General features: G+C 47.1%; 1 protein-coding gene and 1 long non-coding RNA gene across 6 annotated transcripts in view; one reads left to right on the forward strand and one right to left on the reverse strand.

Moving 5' to 3' along the window:
• Positions 1–427: 427 nt before the first annotated feature.
• Positions 428–5719, reverse strand: LOC114013095 (uncharacterized). Of its 5 annotated transcripts, none has more exons than XR_008747554.1 (4): positions 5629–5719; positions 4583–4818; positions 2193–3348; positions 428–805 (listed from the first exon to the last, which is right to left on the reverse strand). It is a non-coding gene; the product is annotated as an uncharacterized LOC114013095 (long non-coding RNA). The 5 variants fall into 5 exon arrangements; XR_008747555.1 differs by lacking the exon at positions 5629–5719 and adding an exon at positions 5242–5447; XR_008747556.1 differs by lacking the exon at positions 5629–5719 and having other exon boundaries at positions 2193–2437; positions 3141–3348; positions 4583–5120.
• Positions 5720–5910: 191 nt separating this feature from the next.
• Positions 5911–22470, forward strand: part of ACVR2B (activin A receptor type 2B) — a 108322-nt gene continuing 91762 nt past the window's right edge. Inside the window, exon 1 of the mRNA XM_005240952.4 lies at positions 5911–6303. Within this exon, the coding sequence (XP_005241009.2) occupies positions 6252–6303 (52 nt within the window). The 5' untranslated portion in view covers positions 5911–6251. The remainder of the gene's footprint in view (positions 6304–22470) is intronic.

Below are 22470 nucleotides of genomic sequence, written 5' to 3' on the forward strand. Positions count from 1 at the left end.
GCACAGCGGGTGGGCAGGTGTTCTTTCACCCTTCTCCTTGTCCATCTCACTTAGACGCTTTGTAGATCTGCTCTGTGCAAGCAAAACAATCTGATGATGGGACCCATATTTATTTACTTTGAGCATTGAATGGAAGGAGGACAGAGTGCTTTATGGGCATGGAGCAAGAGATTAATAGATTGCCATTACTGGAGGCTGTCACAGTCACCAGGATTGTCGCCATGAAGCTATTCTGGTGTTGCTACCACCAGTTTTGGAGCACATTTTCCTGACAGACATCCAGGCAATCTTAAATGTTTCAAGCAGAAGAGATTTTGCTGCTGTGGCACTTGGTAATCTCTTTGAATGGTTAAGTACCGCCAGCTGGTAGAAACATCTTCCACCAAATTTAAGATACATTGATTTCCACTCACTGCAACACGCACTCTTGGAAGTTAGAGAGATATTTATTTTTTTTATTAGCTAAGCATCACCAATGCTGTATTTGTATATTACAGGGAAATTGAGGGAGAGAGCTTGAAAACAGGTCATTAAAATCAATGTCTAAAGTTTGGTCCTGTAGTCCACTTACATAAATATTGTGCTGTTCCACTCCTGGCCACTGGCTTTTCCAACAGCTGGAGCATTTGTACCTGAGGTTCAGGGAAGTCCCTCTGCAAGCTGCGGGAGGAGCAGCACAGCTTGGTGCTTCAGGGGAGTTTGAATGCTGGTTTCTCATCACTAAAAAGCATAGTAGCACTCAAGGGCGTAAGACAAAGCCAGCGGCCACAGTAACAAGTAGCGTGAATCTCAGTGAAGAAAATACCTGAAAGGAACATGAAACATCAGGCAGACCTTTAACGCTATGTCCTGGGTTAAAAAAAAAGTAGAAAATGTGGTCCTTTACCAATTAAGCATATATCATCATTGAATTAGTCATATGACATCCATCATGTTCCTTGTCTAAGCACAGATGTCTCCAACTCGAGTGTGGACATGCTCTGGTACCCATTGAGCTGGCATGACCTGGCGGTATGGATTAGAGCCTGGATTCTCCTTTTTGGGGACGGGTAACATGCTGATGGTACAGCTACCGTCCAGCACCAACCATCCTTCAGAGCCTTCTTGCAATTAAGTTCCCCACCCAATAGGCCAGACAAGTTCTCCCAGATTTAAAGGGAAATAATCATATGATGACTCTGCTAGTTATAGCAGTAAAAAATAACAAGCTATGGCCCAGAAGTCCTAACAAAATCCACAGGAAAGTAAAGCGATGCTAAAGATCTAACCTGAGCAAAGCTTTGGCACACGGCTCTGACACCGGCTGACACATGCCAGTTGCTGGTATTTACTCTTTAATCCAAATACAACTGAAAACCAAGGGAAAAGTTCCAGTTCTGGAGAATGGCAAAAGTGCTGGTTTATGGGCATCTTGGTAACATCCCTTTGCTTTGAATACTCCCCCCTCCTAATCTGTCAACATCTGACGCCGTGCTCTTTAGTCTGGAGCTAATAAAAGCTATCAAAAAATATCGTTTAGGGCCCGTTCTGTCTGCCGTATCACTCGCTATTTTTACTGGCTACACTGAAGCCAGACCGCAAAGGGCAAATTTGTCAACGTGGGTGGGCTTTTTTGGTGCGAAAACCAAGGGCTCGTACAGACAGTAGCAAAGACCATCTGCATCCACGTCTGGAAGTTCAGAAGGCTCTAATTTAAAGCTGCTTTCAAATATAGAAATTCCAGCGAAGTTAATTGTAGCTGCATCACGGAGAGGTGACAGCAGCGAGTCCTTAGAAAGCTGGGGAAGATTTAAATCTGTCTCAGGTCTGTTCCCGTTAAGAGTTAGGCAAAGCCACTGGGAGCAGTGTCAGGCTAATACTGGATATAAATCCTACTAGGAAATTCTGCAGGTGGGGTGCTGGCTGAACAGCAACAGCATTTCTTGAAAATAAGGATCAAGTTCTTTAGCAAAAGCACCTTTTCTCCACGTGAAGAACTGTGCAACATCTTTTTATTTTTATATTAATTGGCCTGTGCTTTTAAAAGCTTCCTAATTCTGCTCACAACCGAGAACTTAGCTTACCGTTATATTAAGAAACTGCTTCATAGTGTGGGTTGGTTATTACCGGGAAGTGCTTAATTACAATAAAATGCGTAGTTAAAGTGACAATTTATTTACTCAAGGTTATGAATATAAATTGGTTTTTCTTACCCATGCGTTTTGAAACGGGAAGGTAGAGGCTGGGATCCCAGGAGTTCCTTTAGGCTGAGTGATTTCCTACAAGCAGCTTTAGGGACCGGTAGGGAAACTGCAGCCTGCAAACCAGCTTGCTGTCTTGGGGCCGCAGTGCACGTTCCTCACCTGTTGCAAGTAATGCAAGTTCTGCTTAAGAAGGCTGGAAATGGGTCCCCTTAATTGCACCAGAGCTCCGTAACCTGCAACAAACCGAGGCCGAGCTGCAAAATAAATCCATTAGTGAATATCTGAAGAGATAAAGGAAATGTTGGGCCCCCTTCCCCCAGTATTTTCCATGTTTTATAACACCTGTCAGTATAAATTTCCATTTGCTGAAGAAATTGCATTTCACGAGAGCTACAATAGGATTTTAAGATAAATGACATGCGAGCACTGCAGTTTTGTACAGGCTTAAGTGATCCAAGTATCTTTATCACATGCGGGGTATCAAAATACATGAATTTGACTTGTTACAACAGTCACACGAGAAAGATTGAGTGTCATATGAGACCGCAAAGCATAAAACCATCTTAGCTAAAATTTATTTTAGTGCAGGAGGTTTTTCTAACTGTTAAGTATAATTATTTAAAAATGGTCTGAGCCGTGCAGCTCAGACAACTGGAAACAGAAAGAAGCTCTTGAAAACGCTGCTTGTGACGGCACTTCTTGCAAGCAGTGCTTGCTATTAACATTTGCTACCTTCGTTCATTGCTATTTCCAAAATTCTTGGAGGCTGACAAAGTTTTTAAGTGTCATCTTGCTAAGGCTGTAACATTATCTCCAGTGACAACACTCACTCCTGGGCTTTTATGTTGCAAGTAGAGAAAACATTTTAGCTTTTCAGCAGGGTAAACATCTGCCTGTGAAACAATGTAAGCAAGACGGACTGCAATTTAATAAATGAAAATTCAAGGTATCGTTTACCTCTGGGCGAAAATCACCCTGAGTCCAGCTCCCTGTGGGTTTCTGTTTGCAGCATTGCCTGCACTGTGAAGCAGCACGCTGTCCAAGTGCAAAAGGCCACACCATGCCTGTCTTACTGGGTGGCTTCAGGACAACATCCGAAGCGCTCTGGGCCCGTTTCCTCAAAAGCGATGACAGCCCTGTGATAAATGTGCTGCCAGGTCCCTGCCTGTAAAGCATGAAGTCAGGTACTGTCAAACGGGGCTTTTCATAGCGCAGCAATTAAAAATAGGAACAACGTTCGCCAGGGAGCGTTTCAGTCTGGGCAGGGACACAGCCCCAGTGATGGCCAACGTTAGCCACGCTGCCCGCTCCCGGGGGTAATATTTTCTTGGTATGAACTAAATGTCTTGTTTCAGCTACTGATGGGGACGCCGGTACACTGAAACACTGTGGTCATATTTTATCCCCCCATATATTTCTCTGTACTTCAGCCACTCGGTAGCTGTTTAAGAATTTATTCCTTGAATGAAATAAGAAGAAATATTGATGCCTTATTTGCTTTTGAATGAAGGAAGCAGCCTTATACAAAATGTTGACCCATTATTTGTCCTTGAGGCTTCAAACACATCCCGAGCTGCTGTGGCCCATGGCCAGGTGTCACCAACAAGTGACACTTCCTTCTCCTTCCATCACTGTGCTGCACTCCCTTTTGCACCCTTATGGACTTCTCCGTGACTTGTCCCACCAGCATGCAGCGACAAAATCAGTCCTGGCTGTCACCAGATTAAACAAAAACAAACCAACCCTACTTCTGAGCGCTTGTTTCTGGATAAATAGGGATCATCCCCAACCCCCACCTTTGACAGACACGTCTCCTCAGCGCCCACCCTTGGTTTGACTAGCTGGATGACAATACCCACCATGCTGCTTCTGTGCTACAGACCTGCCCAGCATTAGCTCTTTGTGGGCTTGTTTTTGCTGCTTTTTGCTCCAAAAAATTTTTTCCTGAGCTTTTTATTGTAGCTTTACCCATTGCATTGCCCATCGGTGTGCGCGTTAGCTGCAGCTTTCCCCCCAAGAGTACCGTGTTTAAAGTCGCAACCGCTTATATTCCCGCCAGTGTGTTCCTTACAGCAAACGTATGAATGAGCTATGATACCATGAATGATACTATTAATCAGTTTATTGCAACTGCACCTAGGAATCCCATTCACAGTTAAGACCTTGTTACACAAGTGCTACACGTATATAAAAAAAGTCTCCAGCTTCAAAGAGGTTACAAGCCCTTATAAAAGCCACCTGAAGTTTCCTGTGAACCTCTTACCGTAAAAAAAATAATATATGTATTTATTCTGGGAAAAAAAATGCTGCTCAAACTTTTAGAAGAATGATTCCTATTTAGTCTTATCTCCCTCCACAGTTAAAAAAGCAAATTATTTTAGTAATGTTTTCAGCCTTACCCCCACCGGGCAGAAGGCAGGGAGCTAAGCTGGGGCTCAGCACCCTGTGCAGCTCGGCTGTGCCACGGCCCCTTCTTCCGATGGACCTCGCAGACCCAAATCGTGGGGAACGACCCAACTCCGGCACCTTCCCCTCCGCCTCCTTCCCCTCCAGATTGCTCCGGTGCTCCCTAACGCCGTGCTATTTAGCGATTATCATTAAAATAAATTGCGGAGAGCGCTCCATTCCTGTAATCCTGGCAATAGAGAAAACCTCGTTAACACGGAAAGTGACGGCGGAGGTGCCCCCTCAGCCCCGGGCACTGTCCCCGAGCAACCGCTCCTGCCACCCCTGGGGGTCAGGGCACTATTCTGGGTGCAGGGTCCCCGGGGCAGCCCCCCGCCCCCCCCGCCTGGAGCTGTTGGAGACAGGCTCTTTTTTCTGCAAGGACACGGTTTATTCCGACGCCCCGGGGGGGTCACGCCGCTAGCTCCTCCGGCCAGGCGGCGGGTGCGGGGGGTTCCCGGCGGCCGCCCCCTTCCCCCGGGGGTCGCCCCGCGCCCCCTCCCGCCCCCCACGCCGCAGGCTCCCCGCGGGGCGCGGCCTGACGGACAGCGCCGCTGCCCACTCAGCGGCCGCGGAGCCCCCGCGCGCCCCGCCCCCTCCAGCCGCTTTGTACCGAACATCCGGGTTTCCCCCGCTGGCTCCGCGCTGGCTTCTCCCTTTTTTTAGAAGCCATTTTGGACTCGGTTCAGGTTTTTTTAATTATTAAAAAAAAAACCAAACCAACAACAAACCACGCGCGCGCACAAAAACCCCAACCTCCCCTTCTCCCCCCCCCCTTTTTTTTTAATTTATTTTTTCCGCTTTGTGTTGTTTGTTTGGTTTTATTCCCCTCCCCGGTAGATGGCAATTCCCGACCCAGCCCCTGCTCCCGCCGCCCCCTCGCCCCGCGATGCCGCGGCCCCCCGCCGCCGGCCCGCCGCCAGCCCCCCGCCCCGCTGCGCGCCCCCTCCGCGGGCTCTTGCCTGGCGCCCCGCAGCCGCGCTGGGTGCGGGGTCCGTACCCTCGCCAAGTTTCGCTGCGGCCGCCGCCGCCCCGGGAGCTGCCGGCGCCGGGAGCGCGTGTGCGTTGCGCGGGGGAGCGCGGGGTGTGCGCGCGTGTGTGTGTGGTGGTGGGGGGGGGGGGGGGGAGCTGCGCGTGCATTGCACGGGGCTGCGCGTGCATTGCGGAGAAGGGAGGGGGGGCGGGCTGATTGTGCGCGCACGCGGGCGTGTGCGCTCGCCCCTGCTGCTGGGGGAGCCGGAGGGGCTGGGTTGGGAGGAGGAGGAGGAGGAGGAGGAGGAGGAGGAGGGGGAGTCGGTGTGTGGTGCACGCCGCGCTCCCAGCACAAAAGCCCAGGGAAAGAAACTCTTGGAAAGCTCGGAGCAAACGCCGGGGCCAGGCAGGAGCAGGTCGAACCGTCCGGGGCTGTTCCTCTCCACTGGATACCTTTTGCAACTGCGGAGGAATTAAATCCGATTTTTTTTTTTTCAGGATTTTTTTCTTCTTTTTTCTTTTTAAGAGAGAGAGAGAGGGCAGAGCCTCGCTTCTCCCCCCTTCTTTCACTCTCTCTCGATATTTTTATTTTTATTTTTGTTTCCCTTGGGGACAGAGGGGCACACGAGGAAAGGAAAAAAGTAAAGGAATATGATTGCTTCGTGGCTGACTTTCGCCTTGCTTTGTGGAACTTTCTGTGCAGGTAAGTGCATTTCGGCGTGTTTACCTCCCGCTCGGGCTTACGGTCGCCTCTTCAAATGCAGAATTGAATGGGCCGTGCAATTATACTTGCAGCCACCCTCCAAACCAGCGCAGAGCAACCAGCGAGCCTACAAACTGGGGAATAACCCCACCGCTGCGAGCTGCTTCGTTTGCTTTATTATTATTATTTTGCTTTTTACCCCCTCACCCTCGTTTTCTCCCTGCTCGCAGGACGAGCCTTCCCGTGCTGCTTTTTGTTCCCTTCAGGCAGCCTGTGGGAATTAATGGCAATGTAAACACGGCGCGATATCGAGGAAACTTTACAAAAATGGGCATTTACTTCTGGGCGGGTGCTGCGGGAGTGGGGTGGGGGGGTTGCTGAGGGGGGGAGAGAAGTTGGGAGCAGCGGGAGGAGACCTGGGGGTTGCTCCGAACATGGTGCGGAGCCGCGCAGGTAGTGGCCATGTGTGCGCTCAGCTCCTGGCGGGCTGTGGATCCCGGGGGGGTGGAGGGGACCCCTTCCACCCCGAGAGGGACCCCCGCGGTTCCCCCCCTCAGCCCCCCCGGGACGCCGTGGTCCCGTCGGGGTCTGACCGTTAGCAGGAAAGGAGCCGTTCGGGGCTGGCTGGCGCTGCGGGGAGCCGGGAGAAAGTTGGGAAAAAAGGGGGTGTGCGGGGTGGGGGAGGGGGTCTGGGGGAGCATCCCCCGGGAGATGGCTTTTGTGGCGGGGGTGTGTTTGTGTTTTCTGTGGCCTTCATGCCGTTTATATCACGGAACGGGGCTAGCCCCCAAACTTCAGCCGCAGCCTGCGGGTGCGCGTTTGGCCGGGGGAACCGGGGGGGAAGTTACCCGGGAGCCCGGGCACGGCCGGGAGCACCGGGCAGCGCTGCGTGGGCGGGGGCTCGCCGTGGGGTGCCCCATCCCGCAGCCCTCGGGGTGCGTGTCAGAGCTCCTGTGCCCCTCTCCAGCACTGAAAACGCGGGCACGCTCGAAATCCCCACGCTCCCCACTTTCCCTCCTTGTTTTTTCTTTTTTAATTAATATTATCCCCCCCCCCCGCCGCCATTCCTTTTTATTATTGCTGGGTGTACGGGGCGGCAGCAGTGTTGCCCCCCCACTCGCTTGGTCACCAAGACCCCCTTGACTCCCCCCTGCGGGGGGCTAAGCCCGCCGCCCCGGCGCTGGGCTGTAACTTGTTACGTTCCCTCCATTTCCCAGCTCGGGGAAGGGGGGAGGACGGCCCGGGGGGTGGGGGGGGGCGCCTGGTTGTAGCCGCGGAGCTTCCCGGGGGCAGGGTGTGGGAGGCAGCGATGCTGCAGCCGAGCCCGCTCCCCGCTCGGCGACGGGCAGCCCGGGGAGTCCCCGTGGGCTCGGCCATCGCGGCTTCATTGTATTGCAAAGCGGGGGGAAGGGGGGGGGGGGCGGGGGGGTTCCCCGCGGGGGTGTGTGTCCCCCCGCCCCGGGGAAGGGGCTGCCCGGTGGGGGGAGCGGGCGGCGGAGCCGGCCCCGGGGCGCTCCTGCAGCCGGGCTTCCTTTGTTCCGAGTGCCCATTAAATATGCACTGCCACCGCCTGCCTTTGGCATCATCAACAGTGCCATCGCTTCGTTATTTTTGTTATTTTTTAAGTCACACCGCAAGCGTGAGGCCGGGTCGCGGGGGGGAGGGGGGGGCGGCGATGAAAGGGGAGCGGGCAATAAGAAACGATAATTAAAAAAAAAGAAATTGATGGTGAGCAAAGCCAGCTTAGGCTTTTTGATCTGATGGCTGGGACACTTGTACGCAGCTTTGTTTCCATGTGTTGGGAAGGGGGTTGTGCGGGCTTGTATTTACATAGCAGTGCTGAGGGGGAGCAGGTATTTTGGAAGGAGGGTGGGGGGGGTGGTGTGTGTCTGGGGCTCTGTATGTGCCATCAACATTCGTGGTGCTCGGCGTTGCTATCATCACAACAGCTCTCTTGGCTGGAAAATTCTATTATGTGCATAAAGGAGATTTATGGTCAATGTATTTTCTTTCCATCTATCTTGGAATCCTTTTATCTCGGGTGATTCAATAAAAGAGATGGCTTCCGGGGGTTTTGGTTTTTGTTTTGGGGATGGGGTTGGCTTGGTGGTGGGTTGGTATTGTTTTTTAACCCGATCCTATGGCTGTGTGCATATAGTGGCAGAAATCTAAGTTGGAGGAAAAAAGCAATTGCTTTACAAAAAAAAAAAAACAAAACCAAAAACCAAACCCTGAAAGCTTGTTAAACGTATCATGTTATGGAAAGGATAATCTGATAGGGCATACCTATGCTGACTTACCCCCCCCCGCCCCCATTAATACAATAAATGCCAGAAAATTAATATAATTCTGCTTATTTGGAAGGGTCCTCTTGAATCATTCAATCAGTGCGTTAGGAATTCTGTAAATCCCTCCCTCTCCTTTAAAGCCTTTCTGGCGATATTTATGAGTATTTATCAATGTGATCTTCATTGTCCAGTTTTTCCTAAAGCTGTTCAGTCCAAACCAATAAAGAAAACAACCTCAAATACCCAAAGTTGCAGTGTGTTGCTGGGATTCATAGCACTGGGCTTTGCTTGAAGTATGTCTTTTGTGTGTGTACATGTTAGGACTATGCGAAAGTGGTGGGCTTTTCAAAAATCGCTTGACCTCCATTGTTGATGCTTCTCATCGCTACCTTGGCTGGCTGTAACAAAGCGAGCACAGGCTGCTATTCTTTAAAAAAAAAAAAAAATCTGTTATGCTTAATTTTTGGAATACTGAGGATTCATTGAGGAAAACATTATGTTCATTTTTAGCCCTTTGTTTGCAAATTTTCTTCAGGCCAAATGTTCAGAAATCATGTTTTAATCTATGAGCTTTAGAAAATACAGAAGGTGTAAAAGGATTTGTCTTGCAGAATGCATTGCTAACACGTTTTCCCGAGCCATTACATTACTTTTATTTTGGTGCAAGTTTAAGTAATGCCATGCAGCAATGAACTGTGCTGCAAATGGGTCTGGTCTCCTCTTTCACTGTCTTGTATTTATCCTCTTGTGCTTGAGAAAGGGAATAAAACTGGCTTCATTAGCTTGCTAATTAAACACAATGAAGTGCATGGCCCAAGGTTAATGGCAATGGCCTTTAAAAACACAAAACTCTTGAACAGGTGTTTGGGATATATATTTTTTTAATCTGTCATCAAATCTAGATAATTATACCGCCGAGATCACCATTGTCACAGTTCTGTGGAGAAGAAAATGCTATGTTAGAGGTGCAAGTGCACAGTGTATTATTTTTAGTGGCATTATTTATAAACACCTCTCCAGGTCCTGCACAGCCTGTGGTTTAACTCCGCTCTTCTCCCCCTGCTCCATTTCCAAGCACCTTCTGCATCTTCCTTCTGGTCTATGTTTTTGTGGCTTGGGCAGGGTTAAAACTTCAGTCTCCCCGGGCTGGAGTGAGGGTCTAACCTGAGCCTGGGTAGTTAACTGAAGTATTTAAACACTGAGATTTCTGCCAGTTCTTGTGCCTTTGAGCAGCCCATCCAGGCTGTAAGGCTCCTGCTTGCTTGATGAGATAGTAAGAAGCAGCCAATTAAAGCGGAGGTCTCTTAACTCCCCGTATTCGAGCTGTCACCAGCCTCCTGTCCACTCTGGTCTCCATCAGCTAAAACATGCTTGTCAGGTTTTTTGTGCTTTATGTGACGCAACAGTTGTAGACCTCCCCTGCTGCCACTGAATAGATGGTAGAGAAGAAAGAAACAGGCCAGCCTCACTTTTTTTCCTTCCTTTTTTTTTTTTTGTTTTGTTTTTGTTCTCTCCTTTCTCACCATTTCCCCCCCCCGTGCCCCCCCCGCCCCCGATCCCCACCATGCAGGCACTCCTCGCTTTGTAGATCAACTTGGAGGGGTTTCCTGGCTGTACTGGTTTTAGGAAGCAGGGTGGGCACACAGGTTGAGAAGGAAGAGGGGGTGGCTTTTGGAGTGTTGGTAACAGGATGGCTGGACCAGCCTGGGAATCCTGCTGCTGTGATTTGCGTCATGCCTGTCTGCATGGTGGGTTCCTCTGCAGAAGTATTGCAGGTATAAAAGGAACCAAGGGATGTTTATCTTGATAAATTAAGAGAGAAGGAGGTGGATGGAAGAGATAGTTTGAGGCTGGGCACTTACTTGTGTGCTCTGTCTGCATGGTCCCTGTTCCTAGAAAGCCAGGACACCTTTAAATTAAAACTAATGGACATCAAAGTTACTCCACTTTTAGGCCTTGCAGTGGAAGGTGTTTTGGCTGTCATGTTTCAAAGCCTACTGTTAGAAGTATTTCTAAAATTTAACGTTAATAGTAGGTGACCATGTGGAGCTGCACTAGAATAGTCAGAATTTAATGTGATTTTACTAGTGCTGCATCTTTCAAGCCCCATAAAATACAACACTGTTCTACCAAACACACCCAGGATGGTTATTTCGAGCTTAATGTAGTAGCTGTAGTCTAAAAGTTGCAGAAGCAACTTGATGACCCCCCTGTTTCTGGCTGTGTGGCCGAAGCAAGGTGATGCTGGACGCCCCTTCTGCCGGCAGCACTGCACCCAGCGCCGGGGGCACAGCTGGCTTCTCACCACGGCACCCACCCCTCGCCTGGAAACCTGTGTACCCAGCCCCATCAGCCACGGCTGAAGAAGCGTTGCTGTCCTTTGGGATGGCTGAAGGCAGGGAGACAACTCGGGTGAGTTCAGTAGGAGTCTAGACCCAAGAGAGAGCGCTCGTGGGGTCTTACCTTCAGTTTTGGCAACTGGAGAACTGCTTATGCACTGAAAAAGTTGCAAAGGCAACTCTGGTGAAGTCAGGGTTGGCTGGTACCTGCCTCAGAGTTGGTCGTCTCTTGCTGCCACGTTTTTTGACACAGCGTTTTCCAGGTTCCCAGGTCAGATGCGGGCAGCGTGGTGCTGTGCCTTGGCACTACCGCAGTACCCTGCGGTACCCCGGCTCCGGCGCTCTCCCTGTAACAAAACATTGTGGGAAGTTGGGAAATGGGAACTGCAGACCGTAGTCTCTGCTTTAAAAAGGTGTTGTCTTTCCCTTTTATCCCTCCTTGGCCTTTGATTTTAAAACTAGCAGGGGGGTGTGATTTTCTTGCCTGGCCAATAGCACTGCCTGGATCTGAATTATTCAATGTAGCACTTGGCATTCTGCACCCTGTTCCCACTTAAGCTCTTTTTCGCCTGTTCCTTCATGTGGAGATTTTCACATCAGTGAAATTGGATGTGTTTAAGAGAGGTGTTTGTGGCCGCAGCATTCACCAGTGTAAGCTCTCTTCTCTCCTGCCTTTCCCCTCTATTAACCATTGAGGGTCAACTAATGTCTAATCTCTTTGCTTCATTATTACTTCATTCTGGAATAATTTTGTATCTCTTTAGTCATTTGTTCCTTTAAGGTGTATCAAAAAAATATAAATCACACCCATCTTCCTTGTAAGTTTTCTTGGAACTACTGAAGTCAGAGGGGCAGAGAAGTAAATTAAAGATGAAATGCTCTGCCTGCATTTTGCAGACCCAGCACATTTTATGCTTAGATTTGAATATAACCATTGGTCTTTTTCACCAATTTCATGTTCTTTTCTCTCTGTCATGTTTCTCCCTTACTACGGTATAGCTTTGATTCAAACTAAAAGTTAAGAGCGGCAATTGTCAGTGTACACTGTAAAATAATAACATGCTTCCCTCTAGCACGCAAGTGCCTCTTATTCTGCCAGTATTTGAGTCCTGTAGCTCTGATTATGTTATTGCATGTGGCATCGGTCCATCATGCTACTTAAGAAAAATATGTTACTGCTGTCTAGGTGCCTTGAAAAATACAGTTCTTCTTTTGCAAAGTGCTGTTTGTGTAGAGAAAAGGACCCTGTCCCAAAAGCACTAAGCAGAGGGGCCAAGTGCCAGAAAATGGGGCTGTCTGCAAGTGCTCCCTGCTACATCGTGAAGTGGCTCACCCAAGGTCACACCAAATATTTTGTACCTATACTAAAAAAGTAAGCTGTATGGGGAAGTGTTGCTGTATTGGCTAAAATCAAGCTTTAACCTGGTAGTGTGTTCTGGCCACCTTATGGGATTTTTGTTATTATTATTGTTGTGTTATTCTTTTTTTTTTTTTTTTTTTTTTTCCCCCTTTTGGTGACTTTGGAGGTGGTTGGTGTGGTTTTGCTTTTAGAGAAGATCTTTTCCTCTTACATTGGGTTGCCTGTGAGCAGGGGCTGGCTCATGCATACAGGTTTGTATATTTAAATATAAAAGAGACATAGCGGAAGGAGCGAGCCTGTTTGTGCTCAGCTGGAGGAAGATGCGAATTAGGTGTTTCTCATTAATAATTCTGCAATTTCCAGCTTGGTGTGCCATTTCATCGCAGATTCGGTTTCGGATCTTAGGGGAGCTGTGCAGGCAGGAGGCTGCTGGGAGGAGGGCACAGGGCTAGGTGCAGGCAGGGCTGCCTGGTGGTGGGTGATGGCTAGGGGGCAGCCAGGACTTGAAGAACCATTTTTTGGCTCCTTTATGGGTTTGGGAAGGAGGGGTGTGTTGGGGAGCTGAAACGAACCTGTTAAAATGTTTGCACCAGAGCTGTTAGAAGTAAAACTTGTATTGGTGGACGTTTGCATCCTGTTGCTATAGTGCAGGATTTATGGGATGCAATTTACAAGGTGTTCCCACCTCTTCTATGGTGGGAGTGACTTCTCTGAGATCTTGGGAGTCAGTGGCAGGGCAAGAATGCTGCTCCCCATCCTCTTGGGTCCGTGGCTGGGCTTTGACTGCCACGTTACCCTTTTTTGTCTGCCTGGAATTAAATTTTCTGGGAAAAATGGAATGTCCTGATAACTTTAGGAAACCAGAGGAATCATTTTGTTTTCTTTCTCCTGTCTCAGTCTCATACTAATAGATCCGTACACAAGTTCTCCTCCTCTATTTAAAGAGAATAAAGCGCATTCACAAAAAGATGCAGCACTTTACAGTTTGAGCTACATTAATTTTTATCTAAGTGGATACTCATGCAGATTAAGACCTGGGTTTTGAACTCGACTCTTCATGTCTAATATGCACCCTTGTGTGATGAGGGAAGAAGAAAAAGGGGCTCATGGGAGCAGAGGGGGTGTGTTAAACCTCCTCCAGTAAAGCTGGAAATGGAATGTATTGATGTCAGTTTTATGGAGATATAAACAAAAACTGGGAGAGATGAGAGTGTCTCTGGCACTTTCCAGACCAATGCAAAAATCTCAGGCCTGTACTGAATGAGCCCCAAACCACAGCTGCAAAAGTTGTCATTTTAAGAAGTCTGTGGGGGCTGATGCTGCCCTGTAGTGTTTTAGGTGCTGTGACTGTCTCTACCTTCTTTTTAAATTTTATTTTATTTAAAGATTTTCCCATTATAGAACTTGTTTTCTAACTGGTAGCAGAAGTTTAAATTTTCTATCTGGTGCCCGTAGTGCTAATGTAATGCTTCTTCCTAATTTATTGCTCAGAGGTGTGAGATTATAAGCCTTTGAGTGGATGAGAGGGATAAAGTTAGCTCCATTTGTGCCTGATCTATCAAATGGTCAATCTAGGCAGCTAACCCTTCTTTCCTCTGACATTATCTATTTGAAAAGCCCTGTGTAATGTGTGCAACTTTTTAAATTTGGCTTTTAGGAATACTGTATTTATACATAATTCACCTCTGCAGGCAGTTTGGAATTCCTGGGGAAGGAGGAATGTAACCGTGGGTCTGAAGTGAAGAAATGTTCGATCAAGCTCTTTCTCTTTTTGGTGACTTCTCAAAAGCATTTCATAAGATGAGGGTATTTCAGGCTTTTTAAGCCCTCTTTGTGCCGTTCTCATGTTTTGCAGTCTCTGGCTTGCTTCTGCAGACTGGTGGCTGTTGTCAAGAGTTTGGCTGAGCTGTCTGCAAACTCACCCCTCCAGTCACTCCGTTTGCCATCAATGCTTTTATTTTTCTGGGAAAGGAGGACATTTAAACTTTGCGCAGTCAGTGTTCAGTCCTTTTTCTGAGGCAGCAAGCTGAGCTTTACACTCTTGAAGTTGTTGGGAGGCTATGGTGCTGCTCTTGGAAGAGCCTGTGAAGTTGGTAGGCACTCAGGCGTGCATAGGCATTTGCTTTGCTTCAGACCTGTACGCTGCCAGGTGGATTTGCAGAAGCCTCTGTGCTCAGCAGAGAGAAAATATGGTTGACTTGAGATGCGGTTGCTCAGCGAAGTGCAGCTTTGTGGTTGTCTTGGTGGTAGCCAAGGGTAAACTTGCCAGGACCAGGGCTACTGTGTGGACTGCGTGGCTCACTTGTTTCTCCAAGTCTTTAATTTTCTTTCCCCAGTATGATAACTGAAACACAGCAGGATTTGTATTGCCACTTTAGTTCCCGAGAGTAGTTAATGGGTTAAGAATGCTAATTTCCCTATATATGTGCAGGCTGAGAAATTCGGTTGTCCTTGGTTTTCATGGTGGGAGTATCCCCTTACAGCTCGGTGGCTATTGAGTAGCTCTCGGGTGCACAGAAGTTTGAACTTGGAATCCTTTGCTTTCACATGCACCCACAACTTACCAGGCACTTTTATTTTTGTAAGAGAGTCTCTGCTAAAGCATATTCCTATGCCTGGGGCAAGGCTTTTTCCCAGATACCTATTGCAGTTGCACTGACTAAGGCTCAGCTCACCTGCTGGGTTCCTGAAAAGCCAGTTTGGCGGTAGGTGACATACCTGAAACTATTCCCTGCTGTGAAACTCCTGTTTATGTAGGAAGCCTGGGATGCACACGAGATAATGCTTAGCACAACCCAAAGGAGAGGAGGAGGATGGTGCATTTGATGCTTGGTGCTGCCTTGCCGGGATGTTGCCTTTGCCCTCCGACAGGCGTGGTGTACAGGTACAAGTGCCCGACTCCGAGCTGTAGCCTCTCCAGCTGGAATGCTGCACGTGGACCCTTGGGTGGGGATGCTTTCATGGGGTATGCCCTGCCACAGAGCCGCCTCATCCATGCTCCTTGGCTTCCTTTGAAACATTTCAAAGACAAATGCTCTTAAAAAAAATAAACACAAAACAAACAAGAAAAAAACCCTAACCTCAAAACCCCAACAAACCAAAACTCGTGGAGATGAGCTGATCGCTGTTTTACTGTCTCGCTGTTTAGTCCCTTCCTCAGGCTCCTGGAGCATCTTTTTTTAAGTGAAAGCCTGAAGCAGAGCCTGTAGAAAGGGCAGGCTCAGTGTGCTTCATCATAGCAAGAAATTCCCCTGTAGATTTTAGTCACCTTTTAGAGACTGAAGCAAAGTGCTGGCCCTCCGTTCTCCATTTCCAGGTTTCTTTACACAGGCGATAAAGGAAAGCAAAGCCTGATGGAGTGTTTCTGGTACGCACGCTTGCTGTTGCTGGGCAGTTCCCCTTGTGGGTGCAGCTCGGTGGCATAAAGCTCATTCAGCCTGAATTTTGAAGGTGGTGGATGCAAAAAGAAAAAAAAAAAAAAAAAAAAAGGGAAACAAACAAAAAACCCCAACCCCAAGCTATTGAATGTACCATTCCTGCAAGTGCACGTCCCCGTGGCTGTCACCTGTTTGCATCGGGAGAGGGTTTGGCTTGATGTGCCTGTTCCTAGAGGGTATTTTAACATTTATATTGTACCTGAGATAACTGCGGAAGTGTTTTACAGATAATTTTTATGGCTATAGATAATTTTCCATAGATAGCTTCTGCTATCGTCTAATAGGACAGCGTTAGCGCTGCTAAAAGCAAACATGAGAAACCTTTTTTTCTTTTTTTTTATTGGTAATAGAATTTCCTTTCCCATGCAATCCTGTACAGATTGGCTATTTATTATGTAAATAACAGCTAAAACAAGCCCTTCCAAGGTAACCGTAAGCCCCAAAGGTAAATGAGATCACTCCTACTCTTTTAGATAAGTGAGATGCAAGTGTATCTGGCTGTGTAACTGTGTCTATAGGCTCCTTCTCAATGAATTGCTGATGAAAGAAGAAACCCCGAGTGAGGGACGCGCGTTCTTGCAGCCTGCGCTCCAGGATCGCCCGGTTGCTGTCCCTGATGCTTTTTGTGCACGGGAATGATTTCAAACCAGCTAACGTGCAAAACTTTGAAGTGTGGTATGGCAAGATAAAGTCGGCTAAAAATAGGTCTGAATATGAAAACCAGGCGAAAATTCGGAGGGGGGGCGGGGAGCAGAGGGTCGTTTTACAGGCATTGTTGATAGAGTTTCAGGGTCCCGAGGAGGGAAGATGAATGTCTTTCTGTTATAGTAACAGCTGCTCTCTGTCCATCGGGATCTAGTGTTTGCCGATCCAACTCATAATAATTAAACAAAAGAGTTATTTCATAGCAGCCTCAGTGGAGGATTATGTTGGAATTTTATCTTTCTCCATTTAGACTTTTCTTTGTCTATTAAAGAAAAATACAAAGTTAACCTCTCACCTGGACTGGGTCTTGCCTCTTGTCAGATCCAGCTAATTACTGCTGGGAGGGAAGCTAGCTGTTAACCGGGCATTCACAGTGTTATATATATATACATACACACACATATATATATATATATATATATATATGTGTAAAACCAACAAATCTCCAGGTTTCCCTAATGCACTTGTCCTTAAAGAGCTCTTCAGGGGTTTTGTGTCCTGAATGCCCGAGGGGTTGGGTGACTCTGTGGGCTGTTAGTAGCTCCCTAGTATGGCCATGTAATGCAACATGCCAATTTCTTTTCTTCTTGTTTTTTAGTTTTGTGGGTGTTTTGAGTTGTTTGGTCTTTTTCCTATTTTGAGACCTAACAGCTAGTGTGAACAAGCAAACGGCTCTGAAGGAGTCCCAGATGGCAAGTGTAGCCGCATTTTGGGGATGGATCTGTGTTGTGGGACTTTATTCCCATGTAGTTACCTCTGCAAAAGCCCCTGGTATGAGTCAGTCTCGGTGGAGTCACAGAGGTCCAGAGCAAGGCACAGCTTGGTTACTCGGTACCTTCCCGTGTATCTAGACAAAACTTTTAAGACAATTTGGATTTACCTCTGTATTCCTGAATAAAACAGTCCGTGGCCAAGTGGCATGGCACAGCACAACAGGTGCTATGCCCTTCAGATCTCCTCCCACCCAAGCAGTATGGCCACATTCCAGCCCTGTCCCTGTCCTGTCCCATTCTCTGGGCATGGGCTGGGAGAGGCACTGGCCAGAGCTCTGTCGCTCATTCCTCCTCTTTGCAAATCTCCCTTACCATTTTCTGTCATCTGCCTCTGTCCCTGCAGAGGGTTTCCAGAATATTGCACCTAGAAATAGCTGGATTGTAACTTTTTTTCCATCACAGTGGCACAGCTTTTTTTTTTTTTTTAAATACACTGAAGCTATCGCTCCTTGAAGATCACAGGCTTGAATTTATCAGGTGCTGAAGCACCACAAGAAGCTACCTGAAGCCCACGGCTCCCATCTCAGCATCCTTTCCCAAGTCTTAATGGGATACATGCCTCCATGTAGCTGCTTTTTAAACCCTGCCAGTTAATTTAATACCTTTTACCCTTCTCTGAAGGAGAGAGAAGGCCCATTTGGATGGTAAGGTTAAAACCTGAGCTGCGCTATGTTTATATTAATAATTTCCACTGGTGAAATATGGATCTGAGACTTTCCTCATTCATTTAAACCTCATAGTTAATAGGCAACAGTGGAAATGTACCACATACATGATTATTGCAGTGACCTGATTTCACATGCATTTCTGATCTAACTTCTGCTTCAAAAAAAAGAAAAAATGTATAAAATTGATTTTGGGAGCCCTGGGAAGGAGAAGGAAACCATTTATTTCAACCCCCAAATTCCTTTGAGCTGTAGAAACATTGTCAAAGTAATTGTAGCCTTTTCAATTTTTTTCTGTGTAGATTTCTTTCTGTGTAGTCTCAGAAAAACTGTGCTCTGTTGATGGATGTCACTGTTTTTTTACTTGTGACAAATATCTCCCAAGGTATTGTTTGAGTGATGTAAAATTGGTTCATGTGTAAAATTCTAGCTTTTCATGAATACTTTATCATGGATATGTGTATGCCAGCTTCTTCTGGATTAAGGTGTTATACCTTTAGTGGTTTGCTGCGGGATATCATCTTAATCATTTTTGCTGTAATTTAATCATCTTAATTAAAACCGCATTGAATTGCGGAAAGTAATTTGGGTCTGGAGAGCACTGGGTTTTGTATTTGTATATATATTTTTTTTGTCTTGTTAGAAGATGGTAATGGTCTTGGCAAGATTCTGCTAAAAATTACAGCAGTGTACAAAAACTCATGTTGCCAAGTTAGTACATTATTTCTCCAGCTAATTGTGGCCTGGAAGGGTATAATATAAAAGGTCATCTTTGTTAGTGAACTGCAGGCTTCTCCTGCAAGACAGAAATCCATGTCCTTATCAAGGATGAAATCTTGGCTCCTTGGTTACACAATTGAGCTTTGCTATAATTTGGACATCATTAGGCTCTTTAATAAAGCAGCGGATCACTCTAATCAATTTTGGTGCTTTGCTTTCTTAAATGTACTTCTGTATGCGCATTTGTGTTCCAGCTTCCCTTTCTTTTCCGGCTCCATGAACCCTGCGTAGGGGAAGGGTCTGAAGATGAGGTACAATTAGAAGTTGTTGGTTTTTCCTTTTTGGGCTGTTTTTTGCCTAGAAGGTCCCATTTGCAACAGTGATTTTGAGAGCTGGGATGTTTGACCTTCTCTGCTCATCTTCTTGTGTTGAGAAGAATCAGGAGACCATTCTGGAAAGAACAGCTGCTTGTTTTGGTTTGTGCTGTTAAACTTCAACAAAACAAAACAAAAAAACAAACAACCCCCCCTCTCCACAAAACCTCATGAAACCAAAATTTAATTTGAAGAGTGGTTGGCGTTACTTTTCTCTTTTTTCAGACCCAAACAAAAGGGTTTACATTTTGGGTGGCAAAGGGGAGAAAAACCCAACCCCAAACAGATTTCTGTTTGTGGCACATGGTCATGGGGCAGAATTGTGGGGGAAAGAAAGGTGGGGTTTTGTGCTTTTGCCTCTTTTTTTTGTGTTTTGGGATTTGTTTTCATTAGGATGCTGGCACTCGCAGGAATGTATTTCTGTGGCACTGGCTTGTGCACTGAAAAACGTAGCTGGCACCATTTCTTTGTTTGATTGCTGCTTCTTTGACCAGCAGATGTTTTTCTAGCTGGATAGATAAATGGATCTTCCCTACTTACTGGACAGTTAGATCTGATTTTGAACAGCTATAAAAGTTAGACTTGTGCTTTGGCAGAGCTTCATTCTCAAGGTTTTGGAGACTCTAAATTCTGGTGCCTTCCATCACCTATATTTGGGTGGATCATAGGCTGGAGGTGCCTGTGCCCTTGAGATGCTCACCAGCATCAGCAATGGTTGCAGAGGCAGGAACAGCAGTATCGTATCATCTCTGTAAAGGACTGTCTTCTGCAATATCCCTACCAACTTCACTTTCATATATCTTGAGGATGATAATCTGAGAGTACCACCCCAGTGGGATGTGGAAGTGCTGTTACTCGCACGCACAGATGATGACCGGAGCAGAGAGATGTGCTCTATGGCAGTGATGCTCAGGCCCTTGGTGGTGTTTGCACAAGGTAGAAGTCCCTGATCCGCAAAGACAAGCATTTGTATGTGGACCTCTAGTTCATCTCAACGGTCCTGTGCTGGGAGGTAGATACCTACAGTTATTATTTTAATAATGTACCATCTAGATGGCTTCACCTCAAGCACAGACGATGTTGCAAATGCCGAGTTTTGCAGTCAGTTGGTGTATGTGCTGTGGCTTTGCTCAGAGTAGCGTGTTACGCCTTTAGAAATAATTAAAAACTGGAAAAGAGACTGTGGTGTGGTTGTGGATGAAGAAAGCTCTGTCCAGGGAATTTTGGCATCCAGCAACCTCTGTTAGGGGGTCCTGCTTTTTCTTGAATCTGTGTACCAAGGGCTCCTGACTTTGTGCTGGTACCACTGTTAGCGGCTCCTGTCTGTGTGGGTGCACACCGAAGCCCCCAGCGACATCTGAAATGGGTTGTGCGCCACCTTATTTAGACCCCTCTGGTTTGTACTTCCGCAGTTTCTGCCTAACAGATACATGTGCTCTTCAGGACCTCTCCCCAGGTTTCGCTGCTTAGTGCAAAAATTTGCTCTTTGAGCAATTAGGAGAGCTGAACGTTTCTGCTCTGAAGGGACGAGCCTTCTTGGGCTGCAAGTTTTTAATGAAAGCCTCAGGTTATGAATGTGTCATCATCTCATTACTGTTCCTCACCGCTTGGCGTCCTGTTGGTCTAAGCTAGTTTAGCTGTCTCCAGCCTAAATTGAGTGCTGCTTTCAGTATTTATAAACTCTACAACTGTTAAAACAAACCAAGCCTCCAGTTGCAGCAATGGCAGCGGGGCTGAAGACAAGGAGTTGTCTCTAAGGAATATAGTCTATTACATGTTGGGTATAAATCAGCCTCTGGCTTGTGGGTGTTGGGAGGAAAATTTCCTTGGGGACTTGTAATCCAGAATCAGCCTCCTATAAATCTGCTTGGATCTTCTCCTGAAGCATGTGGCGGTACTGGAGAGCTGATTATGGATGTAGAACGTGGACCTGGGAGTGTGAAATACTACTGCTCCTTCCCTTCCATCACCACGCTGGACGGGCAGGTCCGAGGAGCAGATTATTTCCAGTATGTTAGAAGTGATGAGTTCATTGTCCTGTTCTCACCCTCCCTCCTGCTAAAACCTTCAGACTTGGCTTTAGATACTGGGAATTGAAAGCAAACAATGACAAATATAACTGGGCTGGTTTTATTTGCTTTCTGGGGTTTCAGGTGTGAGAATGCACACCGGATGCGTTTTTGTGCTTTTTGTATTTCTTTTCCCATTCCTTGAGGGCTGGAAAATATTTTTCTTTAAATGGAAGGTGATGTTTTACATCTTCTATGCGTCTCTGAGGGATGAGTTTGTAGAAGGCAAAAATCCAGCTCTTTACTGGGTAGCAAAAAATCCTGGAAAGGAAGAACAGGGCAGGAACCGATGCCACCCTGTCTGCAGGGACAGGTTGCACATGACCGCAGGCGAAGTTTGCCATTGTGTGCTTTCCTGAAGGTTTTTTTTTAATCTTTTTGTGGTGCCACCCAGTTGGTAACAGCTCTCTTAGTGCTGCAGGTTAAGGTATCACTCGAAGAATGGGTTATGCGAGCAGCTCTGGTCCTTTGGAGGCTTTCCATGAAGAGCGGAATGTGATTGATGTCCCGGAGCTCTTTATAGCTGGTGAAATTTTCCCCAGAAAGGTAAACCGTTCTTACAGCAGCTCTAAAATGTCATCCTTACTCTGTGCTAGGCTGCCACCAGCCATTGGGGCAGCTTTATTCTCTTCAGTGGCTTGGTGGGTTTATCAGCCTCCAGGTCCAGGAGGCTGCAGGATCAGGCACCTCCTACAAGGTGTAGGACTTCTCCATACCTCATGTTGGTCACCTCCTCCTCTTCACTGCATCCATCCTGCTTCGCAGACCACTCAGATGTGTTTACAGGTTTCCCCTAATGGGAAACATGGCCAGTAGCAAGTGATACGTGGGTTTGGTTTGTGTTTGGGTTTTTTTGTTGTGTTTTTTATTAACCTTTTTCTTTTATCACTTCTCATGCAACTTGCCTACTTCTTCCCCTCCTCCAGTTGTGCTTTCTCTACCTTTCTCTCTCTTTAGAAGAAATTGTCTGTTCTGACTTCAGTAAATGTTTTCTCACTTGTCAGAACAAACGCAGCTGAGCCTGGTGGGGTTTTTTGTTTGTGCGTGTGTGTGCAGGGAATGTGTCAGGGTGTTTTTACGGGCACTGCTGCTGAGCTTGTCAACGGCAGCTGGGCCAGGGAAGCTCAGCTCTTTTATAGATTACGTATCTTTACAGATTTTTATCTACAGTTTTCAGGGAAGGGTAGCCTGAAGTCAGTCTTGACAGTTCAGTAGAGGAGAAGGCTGTAACCACCACTCACGCAGTGCCTCCCCTGCTAGGGGAGGAGAGGGATGATGGGCGCTGTGGGCAGGGACCCTCTCACAGCATCTCCGTCACCAGGGAGGTCATTCTGCTGTGATGGTTGTGTTGGTCCTTCTGCATTTGCAACAAACTCTGCTCACTTCCCCTCCCCACGGTGCCTGTTGCTCCTCATGTTGGAGGAACCTAACTGGAAA

The sequence above is a fragment of the Falco peregrinus genome, chromosome 5, assembly GCF_023634155.1.
Source record: "Falco peregrinus isolate bFalPer1 chromosome 5, bFalPer1.pri, whole genome shotgun sequence".
In the NCBI taxonomy this organism is placed as follows: Eukaryota; Metazoa; Chordata; class Aves; order Falconiformes; family Falconidae; genus Falco; species Falco peregrinus.